This window comes from Tetrao urogallus (assembly GCF_951394365.1).
Source record: "Tetrao urogallus genome assembly, chromosome: 2".
NCBI lineage: Eukaryota > Metazoa > Chordata > Aves > Galliformes > Phasianidae > Tetrao > Tetrao urogallus.
Window position 1 is genome coordinate 15,461,745 of NC_136814.1, and position 13,876 is coordinate 15,475,620.

Consider the following 13,876-nt stretch of genomic DNA (forward strand, 5'->3'; position numbering starts at 1 on the left):
AGCAGCCAGACTGAGGGCTAGATGACAAGGCTTCCATGAGCCAGTCATCAACCTTTTTTCTTCTCTGAGGTGAAAACCCTTTGTTTTAGGTGTATTTTTTGCATATAGGACTCCTGGAAGGAGGCATACTCTTTCAAACAGATTGTCAGAAGCTCTCAGCAGCTTCCCCAACCTGTTTGAGTGGCTCTTCAGGGGCTAGATGGCATTTCATTTCCAAAGAGGACTCTAAAGCCAACTAGCATACTCTTTCTTCTATAGCTTCTCTGGGTTTTGAGCAGCTTGAAATGAAAATTGAAACAAATGCTATTTGGGAAATTTCTCTGCCCTGTGCTTCAAGCCTTTCTTCCAAAGAGTTGCTTTGGAGTGTTGAACTACCTCATTTGTCTTTTGTTTCACAACATCGCCAGGCCTTGGTATCACTTTGTCACTAACTACGCTGCCCAAAGTGCACAGCTTCTTACTCTATACTTACTTACTTATTTATTTTGCAGTAGATGCATTCTACAATCAGGTACGAAGCCAGGACAAACACCTCACTTTAGCTGCAGTACTCACACCTTCCTATGGCCTCCTAACCCCAAAGATGCCCAAGTGCTTTATTATTGCTGCAAGCCACTTCTCTGCTGCTTGACATGCTGGAGAAAGCGTGCAGCACATAAAGCCTTTATGGAACATGTCAGGATGAAGTCAGACATGAGGGTTTGATTTCACAGGGAGAATTTCAGGAGACAGAATATTATTTCACAATCTGGAAATGGTCAGGACACTGGGGCCCTATATATAACCAGTACAGTTGAGGCATTTCTTTGATTGATTGCACATCACCAGGAACTTCAGTTGTTCTCCAGAGTTAAAATGCACTACTTCAGTCTGGTGCTGTGATTCTAAGTAAATAAAACTAAGAAAATAAAATACAACCATTGGTAGTTTGGGTTTGTATTGCCAGATAGCTCAACAATAGAATGCAGTGTGAGTCTGAAGATCAGAAAGCATGGAAAGATATTGGGTTTTTTTCTTGTTTTCTAATGTACTTCCTTCCCACACCTCCATCAGATAATCTTGCATCATATTTCAGTGTGGGATGCAAGTGCTTGGTAGTGGCACGAGATTGTTTTTGAAAACATGAGGAGATTTTATACCGCTCACTTGGAGAGACTGGTGAAAGATAGACACCACGCTGTCCAGTGGGTCTAGCATCTCTTCCTTTAGGTTAGAGAGCCTCCTTTGTGTCCAGTCACAGCCACATAATGCTGCATCAATAGCCTAACTTATTTTTATTATAAATAAATTGCTGGATTAGATGGATGAGACATTTTTATTAGTGGATGGCAGTGGAGATATAGTCACACCACTCTCAGAACTTTACCTGGAGCTGAGGTCATTTTGATGCTCTCACATTAAATAAGAAAGGGTTCTTTTATGCAAATGTCTTCAAGGCAGAGCCTGATATTTGTATTTTCCCTTTTTCCTTTGATGACAAATGGGAAAGGACTGCTGGGAGATAGCTATAATGCATTTATCTAGCTCTCCTCTGCAGTGGTGGATGAGCTACAAGGGACTAGCTGAAGAAAATAAAATTGGGTTTCCTAGCAGACAAGGTCTGAAGCCTTTAAAATCACGAATGATTTGCAAACCCCTCAACTCTTGTTGCTGTTTATGGTAAATAAATTGCCCTAGCTATTTCTCAGCTTGAGAATATGGGGCGTCTTTTTTCTTGACCGGTTGTTGCCAGCCCTCCCCAGAGGGACTGGAAGAGATGACAGATGATGAGATGAAGAGATGACAGGCTGACCAAAGCAAGCCAGATGTGCTTCCTGATTTCACTCCTGTCCCCAGAGTGGTGTTGGGATGCTTTTTGCTGGAGCTTCCACTTCTGATTGTATGTATGTTCTGTGTGTGTTCATGACCCACCTGTGGAGCGTGAATGGCCATGCGTGATCATGCCTTACAGAAGCGTTTCTGTGCTGGTAATGGATCACTTTGCACACAACCAAGTGCTCAAAAGACTGCTGCAAAGAAAGAATCTCTGTCAGTTAAAGGAAGTGTCTTCATGGTGTCTGGTTCAAATGGCGCAACTGGTCTCCTTTGCGTGTTGCAGATGTGAGCAAATGCTTGCAGCAACATGGCTCAGCCCAGTTTTGCTCATTCAGTGTCTTGTGGCATTCGTATCCCTCTTTTCACCATCAGCTGGTAGCAACGTTCGGGTGATAGGAACAGTGCTGCCACTTGGGCCATAACGTATTAGTATGCAAACATTCATTTGGGGTAATGTTAAAACATGAAATAAAACGTGTGAAGGCCGATCATTGCAGCACTGCCTTCCGTTCTGTTGCATTTTTATACCATGTGTTTTGTGTTCGGGTCACTGTAACACACAGATCACAACGGCTGTTTCATGGGACATCACAAAGAATCATTCATGGGAAATGTTTCTAAGTATTATTTGATGTATTGCAACTCGTTTGTATTACACGTAGTGCGGAAGAAATAATATTACAATGAATGTACATTTTTAATAAGCTGCTAACCGTGTAACCTGGGGGCTGGAAACGATCCCCATTTTACATTCACTTGCATGTCTTTCAGTGTTGAAAAAGAAAATTGCTTTATGTTTGGAGGTCTTATTTTTTCATATGCAAGAAGTGTTTCAGGTTGGTTACCTCATCTAGTGCACTTGCCTCAGAAGAATCCCCAGGGCTTCCTCCAACTCCAAGTTTCTCAGTTTGATTATGAGTGCAATTAATCAATCTGGCAATGTGAAACACAGTAACGGCAAATTTCCTCTGAGCTACAAGTCAAATGAGGAGGATTTCTGTGGGACTCTTTACCCCTCAGCTGAAAAGAGCCAGACCAGGTTCTTTTTCAGCACTGCTGACTTATGGTTATTTTTATGACTAAGAAAGATGTTTAGCTCTCAGAATTTCCTTCTTCTTCTTTCTTGCTGCTATTAAGTTGCCTTTATAATTAGGGACTAGAAAAATGTTTGGATTAGCATTTCCTTCCACTTTGCTCACCATTTCCTGAGTCTCTTCTGAGTGGTACAAATGAGGTGGTCCACATGCCTGCTCAGACAGGGAGCTCTGCACCAACCCTTGCTGGAGGCACTGGTCAAGCTAAGTGGCAGGCATACAACCTTTACAGAGTTATTGCTTCCCTCCACAATGCTAGGAAGACTGACACAAACCCAACACAACATCTGAAAGCACAAACAGGGAGGAGCAGAGCACTTACCAGCATAGGACTGCACTGTCCTATTCACTTTGTTAAGATAAAAGAAGTGGCTGTGGAGCATTTGATGGTAAGATGCTGGGAAGAATCTCTCTCTGACGATTATGGTGCTGATTCTTGGAACGCAGACATCCTGCAAGCAAGCATGGCAGCTCTGAGACCCCTGCTACTTTTACCTCATGTGTTGCTGGTTGGAAGAAAAAGCTGCTTCAGAAACTCAGATTCTAGTTTTTCCACTCATCATCATATATCCCATCAGGTCTCTCAGTCCCAAACAAGTTTAGACTGTATTGGCAGAGGATAATGTCACTTCCAGGATATGCTACGTTCCTGATAGAATCCAAATCAAAGCTGTTAAGGGGAAGATTGGATTATAGCTGTTGCTGTCTGTGTGCCATTTGCATCTCTCAGGACTGAGGTCTCTTCCCAATCCCAACGGAACAGTTGATACCATGTTGGGAATTTGATTTCTGCTTCTTGGACTTCTCAGCTCGCATGAAGAATCTCAGGGACCAGCATATCCTTCCTTTGCATTACCTTGTGTCACCTGTTAGACTTCTGTTGCTGCTAAGCAGGAGAGAGTCCAAACCACATTTAACCGTTGATTTTCAGTTAGGAGGTGAACGAGGGTTTCTGTAGTCATTTCTCTTGAGAGCAGGCAAAATCTGTAGGTAACCTCTTGTACTTCCTGCTTTGTTTGAGAAACTTCATCTGCTGGGACTTGAGTTTGCTCGAAGCAGTGGATCTCAGGAAAGTCCTCTTTGTGCTGGACTCCAGCATCAGGAGCCCTGCAGAAAGGGCTTCCTCGAGCTGCCAGAAGCCCTCACCAACTGCTAGGGAGAAGGTGTGAAGAAGCTGTGGAAGCTCATCTCAGGGGGAGGGCAGCAGGGAGATGGAGAGGAAGCAGCTGCTGTAGCTTTAAAGGTGGTACTGAGTAGAGATCAAGTGAAGGATGTAGTTGACTAAAGGGATCCAAAGCTTGTTTTCCCTGAGTCTTTTTATTCTTTCTGTATTTAATCCCTCTGGAGCCTAATGTCAACCCTTTTTTGTACTGCAATAACACTGTAATATATGCTTGCACTAATTCTTCTGGCACACCAAGCATGCAAGACCAACTTAAAGCTTTTTTCAGAAGAAAAGCACTGTATTATTGTGTATATAGACATACTGAGAGAGAATTTGAATTCTGTCTCCTGTATAAAAGCATGCATTGATTACTTGTATGTAGACCATGCTGTAAATGCTGCAGAGTACTGTAAAATCCTACACTTGAAACCACAACAAACAGGCAATGAAATCAAAAAAACAAACAAAACAGAAAGCTGTGCAATGGATTTTGTGCCTTTTTTAAATCCATGTATGTTAATCCAGACAATCGGAAAAAAAGAGCTTGTATACTACCAAAACCTTATTAAAGAATCAAAGGCAGCACCTTGGTGACGGCTGGGTTTTTTGTTTGCTTTCTTGCTTTGTTTTTCTACTCCCTGTGCTTCCCAGCTATGGGAGGGTGTCCCCTGCTCAGCCTTGGGTAGGTGTGTGGGAGCACAGGGCTGGGAGGTAGAGGAGCGATGGTAGAATTTACGGTCATTTGCTAATGTGATCACTGAAAACTTGCAGTGACGTTGGATCTGGGGAAAAAACCAAGGTCTTGTGACTGTTGAGGATAGTTTTCATGAACTTTGGGAAGGCCACATGGTGAGTTGTGTTTAGGTAAGTTTAGGCTAGAACCAATTTCACTGTTTTACATCTGGTCATATCACAGAACAGGTTGCATCTGGCCCCATTTTGATGTGTTTAGAGCTCTGGCTTGACGTTAACCAGCATCTGAACTGGCAAGGCTTAAGCGTGTACAATTTAACATCTACAAAGCCAGCAGAAAGCGTTTTGTACATGGCTCTCAGCTTTAACACTGGGCATTTCCCTCCAGCTAGCAGTGCATATGCAATGTGCAGTATGCAGTATGAATAAGACTCTCTACTCCTGATCTTCCACTATCTTCCCACATATTCTCTCCACTGGTACAACAGAGCAGAGAAGTTTTTCTCCAGCCTCTCAGGAACAGTGCTAGAGAAAGTGAGCCTGCTGTAGTACAAAAGACACGTGGTATGTAACAGAGGACACTTTGAGGGCTTCAGAGTAGGAGCAGCATGTTCAACAGCATGGCCGCTGGTAGATGGCTGCTGATCACATCAGTTCAACAGTGAAGACAATCTCAGAGTCTTAGGACTTAGGACTTAGGACTGTCTTCTTTCTTAATAGCTTCAAGTGATGACAGTAGTTAAGGTAAGAAAATATGTATTTGACCTAAGGCTCATCTCAGCAAAATTTCTTTTACTTACATTTGTGCATAATTTTTGTCTGTCATTTTTGGCATATTTACGCTCTTTGGATTTGCTCCACAATGAGCTTGCAGTGGCAAAATGACCACAGTCTCAGGCTTCTTTGAGGAATGAGTTCTGCCAGTGTTAGGGTAGGGTATGCCATAGGTTGAATAGCCCAAGTCTCCCAGAGGTAGGTAGAAACCAAACAATCACTGTTGCATCATGGCAATATCTGGGCAGGGAAATAGAAATACACAGAAACTGAAATGGCAGAAAGACAGTCCACATGCTGAATACCACAAGGAATTTCTCCAGGCAGAGGTGGAGGTTAGTATCTGCAGCATGACTCACCAACAGCAAAAAATAACCAGAGCAGAAGAGAGAACTGTAATTTATATTATAGCAATGTCACTGTTATACCTTACTGCTTAGCAGTGAAACAAAAACGTGTATATACCGTATATATATATATGCCTAAAACAATCATCTCAAAAAAACCCAACCCTGCTGTCTTGCAAAAGAAAGAACAGTTAAAGAAAGAAGCATTTCATAAAACAGTACACCAACTGTGTGCACTGCACACATTGGATATGCTAATGTTCCTGCAGAGCTGCTGAGATAATAGCTACAAGCAAAGGATGAGATGAATCTCGAAAGCTCTTAGGATGACTCGAGATTGAAAAAGTGGCAGTGGAGTACAGGACATCTTATTGGTAAGAAATGATAGCCAGAAGGGGACAGAGGTGTGTGATGAGCCACAGAGATCACTGGGGGGGTCACCAGACAAGATGCCAGGCTGCACCAGTAGCAAAAGGTCTCATGCCTGACCATTCTGGCCAACAGAGGAGGTTGGTGGCAGAATGGACTGCAGAGCATCTCTGGCCTATACAGGATATGCGCTGCAGGACTGGATTCAGTTCCCCTTGACCAGAAAGCAGATGAGATGTCAGAAACTCCCAAGAGAGGACATTTGAAGTTTTACATATGCAAAGAGAAACCAGTGATCCTGTAACTGTACCATCAACCACAGCAGGGTGAGATAGAGCAGTGAGTGACCTGTGCAAGGCAAGACACTGAGCAGAGCTGCTATGTTAAGAGCCAGTCCCAAGGCTGGGGAAGTATGCCTGCTTGATCAGGATTCCAGGAATGAGGAGATTTCTACTATGTATGTATTTCTTGTGAAGACCAAATCCAGCCAGCAGGACTGTTTTCCAGAAAGTTTTCCAGAGGAAAAGAGGGAGGAAGCCAAGCAGGTAATTTCCTTTGAAAAAGGTAGTAGGTCCATCCAAATAGTCAAAGCTTTGCATCTGTCAGCCTGATACAAGAGACAGCACTCCACAGTGAAAGCCCAAGTCTGGTTCTTACAAGGCTATCCTCAGGGCCAGGCTCCTGCTTTAGGAAGAGACGAGAATAAACTTTGGACGCCAAAGGCATTGTCGGAGCCAGCCTGTGTTTTAATTTATAAGACAGAAAGAAATATGAAGACAGTAGCAGGCAGACTTTGTCAATAAGAAAGGAGAAATGAGGAGTAAGTTTCACTGGGACCAAACAACCAAAATGCAATTGAACCCAGCAGTAGTGAAGAATGAGTGCCATCTTCATCTCTGGAAAACAACCTATCGCCATGTGTAATTGCTCAGAGCTACCCACGGTTCCATTTGAAATGTCCCTGTTGCATGTGAGCATAAGGATCTTATATCTTTCACACACCTAGCCACTGGCAGCTGTGTATCCCACACAGTTAAATGGGTGCTTGTTCAGTTGCATAGCCTGAACATCCTCTGATTCTCTCAAATGCCACTTGAAAAAGCAGATGTTTGCAGCCTTCCTGTTTGTGGTGAGGACTTCCCAAATGTAATGTGTTGTGTTATTGTCTGCTTGAGTTCACGGAGTGGCTTCAGTTTCCCAGCCCTCTTACCTGAATGGTGACATATGTATCTTATAAAAGATCCATTCTGCAGAGTGTTACTGCTGTGGTTTTCACTTACAACCAGTTGCTGATAGAATTAAACTTTGATAGGCATTTCCTATTTATTTTGCCTCTTCTTGCTGTTCAGTCAAGTGTGTGTATGTGTGTGAAGCACTGCTTTTCTGCTGGCTTTATTTTCAGTCATTTCACAGACTGCTCCTTGTAGCCTTATGGACAGCCTGACCTCAACAGACTACAGCTTGAGAAACACTGTCTCAACCAACAGTTCCATCCTCCCCCTGCTTTTAATGATTGGATACACCAAAGTCTAATAGCAATACTGTATAAATCAGCATTCATGACTTACTTGCTGATCATTCCAGTGGAAGCAGAAGACTGTAGAAAACAGAACTAGAAGTTGCTGGAAATGAAACCAAAGCAGAAAAGAGTGGTGAATAATACAGCAAGGGGCACTGAAGATCTATAAAGGTTTTTGCTGTGGGACAAAGTTGGATGGTACTCTGAAGTGATTAGGAAATTGTCTACCTCAGAAGGGGCCTATAAGTGCTCTGTGGCCTGGGCATAAAAGAGAGTTGCTGAATGATTCTAGTAAGGAAGGTATGAATATATAACTATACAGGTACTGACATAAATAGGTGATACTGAAGAAGACTGGGAGACATGAAAAAAATCCTCAAGAACTGCTTGCTAAAAGGGATTCTTTCAATACAGGTAAATAAATGCTAACAAAGCAACTCCTTCATCAAGATTTTTGCCTTTGTTGATCTGTGTCTTTATGATTCTCTCTTTTCTAAGGTTGGTACTAATCTAATGGTTGAGCGATCACCACTCTAGTGTGTATTTTGGAATCATGATGGTTTAGATTTTTTCCACTGATGTTTCCCACTGCCACTGTTGCCAATGACTTTTGTGTCAGCGCTACGTCTGAATACTAACCTTTTCCTTTTGTCTCATTTGTCTTCTGGCAGGCATATACACTGAAGTCGTTTGAAATGAATGGTCTGCCCAAGGCGGTGCCTTTAAGTTTGCCTTATCAAGACTTCAGAAAAGACATGTTAGAGTACTGGGAAAAGGCTAAGTTATCCCAGCGGATAAAGAGAGTTGATTTCTCAAATGTTGTCTTGACTGCTCCTTGCAAACCCCTGGAACCTTACCTGGAAATGAATGGCAAAGAGGAGGAGGAAGAAGACGAGGAAGAAGATGAAGATGAGGAAGAAGATGAAGAGGATGTGGAGGAGGAAGGGGATGAAATCGACATGCACAGTGGTTCCAGCAGTGATCTGAGTCAAAAAAGCACAGAGCGCAGCCAGGAGTGCGCACCGTCCACTCTCCTGGCTGATGACCAGAAGGGATCCAAGGGTCGAGCTTCCATGGCTGATGGGGACTTGGAACTGGAGGAGGGCTCAAAAACACTGGTGCTGTTTTCACCAGGTGATCTGAAAAAATCTCCAGTGACCACAGACTTGCCTCCAGAAGTTGATCTGGGGACACTGGCTGCACTGACACCTCAGAGCGAACGGCCGCAGCCAATGGGTAGCCAACTAGACGTGTCTGAGCCAGGGACCCTGTCCTCAGTCCTTAAATCTGAACCAAAGCCTCCCGTGGCAGTGGCTACAGCTTCCTCCCCATTTACCAAAGTCGAGCGCACATTTGTTCATATAGCAGAAAAGACCCACCTAAATGTCATGTCTTCCAGCGGCCAGCTGATGAGGCATGAGGAATACTGCCCTCCGGGACAGTTTGAAGAGGTCATTATTGAAGAGGAGCTGGAAGACAATCTGGCGTTGGTAGAGAACGGAAGCATCCATTCGGGATTAGAAGGGGCAGAGACAGAGAGCTGTGCACTTTCTGCTAATCCCATTGAAACCACCTCAGAAACAGTGGGGGAGCAGCTGTCAGTCCCCAATGTAGCAAAGCCTCCTGAGGATAAGGCAGAGTCCTCTGACAATGTGGCACTCTCGCTGGATTTGGAAGAGTCTGCCAAAGTGGTCACGAGAGAGCCTGACCTTGAGAAGCCAGCATCGGTAGCGGAACACCTGAAGCCAGCAGAGACCCTCCCTGATGCTCCACAGCAGGGCCCCAGGAGACCTCTGGGCTCCAGGTATAGAAGTCGGATCCCCATTTTATTCTCTGAGGAGGACACAGGCTCAGATCTTTCAACTTCACTCTCAGCCAAAGAGAGGCTTTATAAGAGGGCAAAGCAACCTGATCTGGCTCGTTTAGTGATGGAGAAGAGACAAAACTGCCTCCTTAGGCTGGCTTCGGGGGCCTCCTCCTCAGCATCCTCCAGTGACGAGAGGCGGCGGGCCTCAGAAACCCTGTCAGCCACTGGTTCTGAGGAGGACACCCATGACTCTGATGACTCCATCCCAAGAAAGGCAGGGAAGAAAGCTGCCCTCCTGGGGAGAGAAGAGAAACTCCTAAGCACAAGGAGCAGAATTCCTCGGCCCATCACACCTGTGAAAACACCGCTAGAGACAATGAAGTCTGAGAGCTCCACAGCCGTTGTGATGGCAGTGCTTTCCCCGCAGGATGCAGCTGTTGCCTACAGGTAAGCCCAAAACGCTGAGCAGTGAAAAGTTTGGACCTGTGAAGGAATCGCAGTGGGAGCTGTGCTCACCTCGTGCTCCTTTACCCTTTGCTTGACTTGAATGTGTAGCCCATTCCCCTTTCTTGTGTTCACTTCAGATCACTTGTGTATAAAATTCCCACCTCTTCTGTGCTCTTTGGCTCAATCTGGTCAAAAGGCCAACTCCTTTTTCATGTGTCCTGGCATTGAGACCTTCTTCCCTTCTATGAACTCTTTCATTTGGTCTGATGCTGCTAATTGCAGATCCCTGGGCTCTCAATTCAGCAGCATGTTCACAAAGTCCTTGACTCTAAAGAGCCTAGCAATTGCAATTAGGCTTGCAAGGGCTGAGGCATCACAAGTTGTGACTGCATCAGCAGAAGAATTGGAGAGAGGGATGCGCATATATACAGGCAGTGTCAGTGACCTGGAGGAGTTTGAGCCACTTCCACACAGTCTAAATTCTTCACATATCCCTGTGCTTTTTCAGATTCAGGTGAAGGGCCGTGATCTCTGTGAGCTGGTTTATCTTCCAGCAAAGTTATTCAGAGCCTAAATGATGCTCTCGTACTCGGACTGTGTTGCCTACCTTAAAAGAGGTTGCTGCATTCACAATGCATGTTAAGAAGATTCCAAAGGAGTGTGCCTTGCTAAACCATGCCTGAATGTTGTCCCAGAGGGTACTGGTGAATCAGGGAACACACTTACTGCTTAACAGCATTGTTATGGGATGATGCTGAGGCCACTACCCCAGCTTATTCATAATATAACTCCTGTCACATGATGCTAGAGATTCCTTGTAATTGTCCCAGCAGCACTGATGCCAGAGCTGCCAGGAGCCCAGAGTCTCCTGCAGTAATTCCTATTCATACGCCCTCTTTTCTTTCCCTGTAGGCTCCAGGCACAGAGAGCAGCTGGAAGTGTCCCAAACGACTACCGAACAATGCAGATACAAAGCCGGCTTCCTCCTTCACCAAGTTCCACGTCTCTTCCTCCACGGAGCAGCACGCAGAGGTCCAGCTACTCATCCCCTCGGAGCCCTGTCCTTCCTTCCAAAACCCCCACTGCTTCCCCAAGAAGCCAGTTGTTGCCTCGGAGGGAAAGCCCTTCTCCCTGCAGGCAGCATAAGCCAGGGACTGCTCTCCAGCGAGTTCCGCCTTCCCCCCGACCTCAGCCCCAGGCTCAGGCCCTGGGACCAACAGGAGACTCCCTGCCCTCTCCCGGCACGGCCAAAAAACGGCAAAGAGGAAAAACCCAGACTCAGAGTCCAGCAACCAAAGGAAAGCAGGTGTCCCTGGAAAGTAAGGCAGCTGCCAGATAATGATCTTCTGCCAACCCAACAGACTGGGTAACTTCTGCATATAGTATACACTTGAGATGCTGCAGCACAGCCTTCCATGCCGGAACCACGAGTGTATAGCAGTAGCTGTACTTCAATGCTTCACTCACTCTCACCCCACACAGTTGTGATCAGCTCCCACAGGCCTGAGAGCCTCTGAGCCACAGAGCCTTCTTCGAGGGAAACATCCAGTCCGCAGCTCACGCTTGCTAATGCACAGCGACCCTGGCAGCCTGCCTAGTGCCTGACCCCCTACTCCCCAGGCAATCCCCTCTCTCTGTTGGCAATACCTGTCGCCAATACTGACCCTGGCTTTGGAAAGAGGAGTGGAAGTGATGAGAGCCTGCTGGGGAGGAAGGCTCCTGTCCTGCAGGCAGCCCTTGCTCTCTCTTCGCTGGGAAGACACCAGCCCTGGCTGCCAACGGCTGAGTGTTGGCCCCTCTCCTGCAACCTGTGTTAGTGAGGGCTTGTCACCAGCCCAGCTCAGATGGGTGTGTTGTCGTGCGCTGAGAAAAGGGCAGGAGAGGGCTGGAGGAGCTTTGCTCTCCTTTTTCCACAAGGGCCTCTGCAGGCAGGAGTGGGGCAAAGGCTGCCCTTGTAGATGCTCCTGCCTGCTCCAGGGTGTCCTGCAGAGCTGTTTCAGCAGCCGCTTGTGGGGCAGGTATTGAGTTGAAAGCAGGGATGTATGGGCAGCTTGCTGGGAAATCCAGAGCACTAGCATGTGCTGTGGAAGGGAGCACTCTGCAGCCACTTCTGTCTCAGATACCGAACTGTGACCTGTGGAAACCCCATCTTCTGACATGGGTGGTTCCTCTCAGCCTGAGTGTGGTTGGTGCCACGGTTCTGTAGGCCACCCAAACACAGCTCCATCCTGAAGATGTGAATAGTCACTGGATGCCTTCAGCTCGGGTGCCCCCTGCACCTAAATTCCTTGTGCTTTATTGTCACGTTCTTGGTGTTTGTGAATTTTGGCACTGTCGTTGAAGGTTCCCTTACACAGCAGAAGGGAAGTAATTATCCTGTAGTATACTCTAAAGCTGCTGCTTTGCAAGAAGAGTTTTGCTGGTATGCTGTGGGTATCCTGTGCATTTCTCATCGGGATATCGGGTTTGTGTCCTTCTCGTGCTCAGCTCTTCCACACATTGCCTAACAACCAACAATGTGAACGCAAAAGCAAGGGCTGTGCTCTTAAATAATATTACCAAAACGTAAGCTTAGCTCTCACTTAGCACGCCAACTTTTTAGCTACCCAGCTAATTAGGGTGGTTTGAAAATTCAAGCCAGGAGGACTGATAATTGCCAGAGCCTGATAAGATCTTGAAATGGTCACAAATTCTTCCCTGCATTGCATAGGGGGAAACAATATAGACCCAAATCCTTGGGGCTTCATGCCACTGTCACACCTAAAAGAAGTTTTGCATAAGGCAGAACAAAACAATGGCTGCTCTGCCCACCCAACTCCTGCAGCTGCAACTAGCAGCTTCAGAAAAGATTTGCAGACAAAAAAGCTTGATGGAAGAATCCTATGGTAGTAACTGACTCATTCGAATGTATTTACAGTCACATTCATGGTCATCCAGTCCAAGGAATCCCAACGTTCTGTTTCAGAGTGGTTCTACAGGAACGTGCATGGATCATGAGAGCTGTGACAGAGTGGCAGGGAGAACAGGATACTCCTGGGACATCAGAACAGGGAAATGTCTGGAAACAAGTGATGGGACTTACCTCTCTACAAGTTCCAGTGTTGACAATGCTAGGAACTTATTTCATATAGTTCAAAACGTTTGGTGTTTTCCTTAAAAGTCATTCACCCTTGTAGAGTAAGCAGAGCTTCTCATCCGAGAACAAATCCCAGCTCTCATATTTGCAGAGAGGCACTGAGAATTCCACGCTCAGGTTGTGGTTTGAGGGACTGAGATGACTTAACCAATGATGGCAGTGGTCCCTCCAACTTGCAATCCCCTCCCTTATCCTAGGGCAGCTGTTCAGTGAGGTGGCTGGAGATAGGGATCCAGTGTGACAACAAGTGCTCTGGTTTGCTGGGTTACTTTTCATCTGTTCATCCATCAGGTTCAGCATTTGATCACACAAATGCTTCTGCCAAAAGTGGAGGAAAGAGTAGATAGTAAATTCTACCACTTCTTCTGCGGGCACAATGACTTCATGTGAGTTTGGAGTGTGGTCCAACTGAAGCCTAAACATGTCCTGAGAGTTTTGAAACTAGAAAACAAAATAAAGCCAAATACACAGATTCTTTCTGGAAATATAAATGGTAATGGCACTCCTATTAATTTGTCAGCAGACTGTTCGTTTTAGAGTGCTTAGATAACAAGATTAAGACAGTGAAGCCATTACCAGATACTCTATCTAGGTCTTACATGCACATGCCAAAAAGGCATCGAAGGAGCAGGAAACGAGTGCTATAGGGCTATTTGCAGGATTAGCAAATCCATTTTGTCATGGGAGGCCAGTGAAGCACAATTATTGTA

General features: G+C 45.6%; 1 protein-coding gene across 1 annotated transcript in view; it reads left to right on the forward strand.

Annotated features, from left to right (window-relative positions):
• The window catches only part of TTBK1 (tau tubulin kinase 1), a gene marked incomplete at both ends in the record, with an annotated part of 77,411 nt that extends 66,042 nt beyond the window's left edge, over positions 1-11,369 (forward strand). The window contains 2 exons of the mRNA XM_079532886.1: positions 8,448-10,030; positions 10,943-11,369. Of these exons, the coding sequence (XP_079389012.1) occupies positions 8,448-10,030; positions 10,943-11,369 (2,010 nt within the window). The remainder of the gene's footprint in view (positions 1-8,447; positions 10,031-10,942) is intronic.
• Between the last annotated feature and the right edge of the window lie 2,507 nt (positions 11,370-13,876).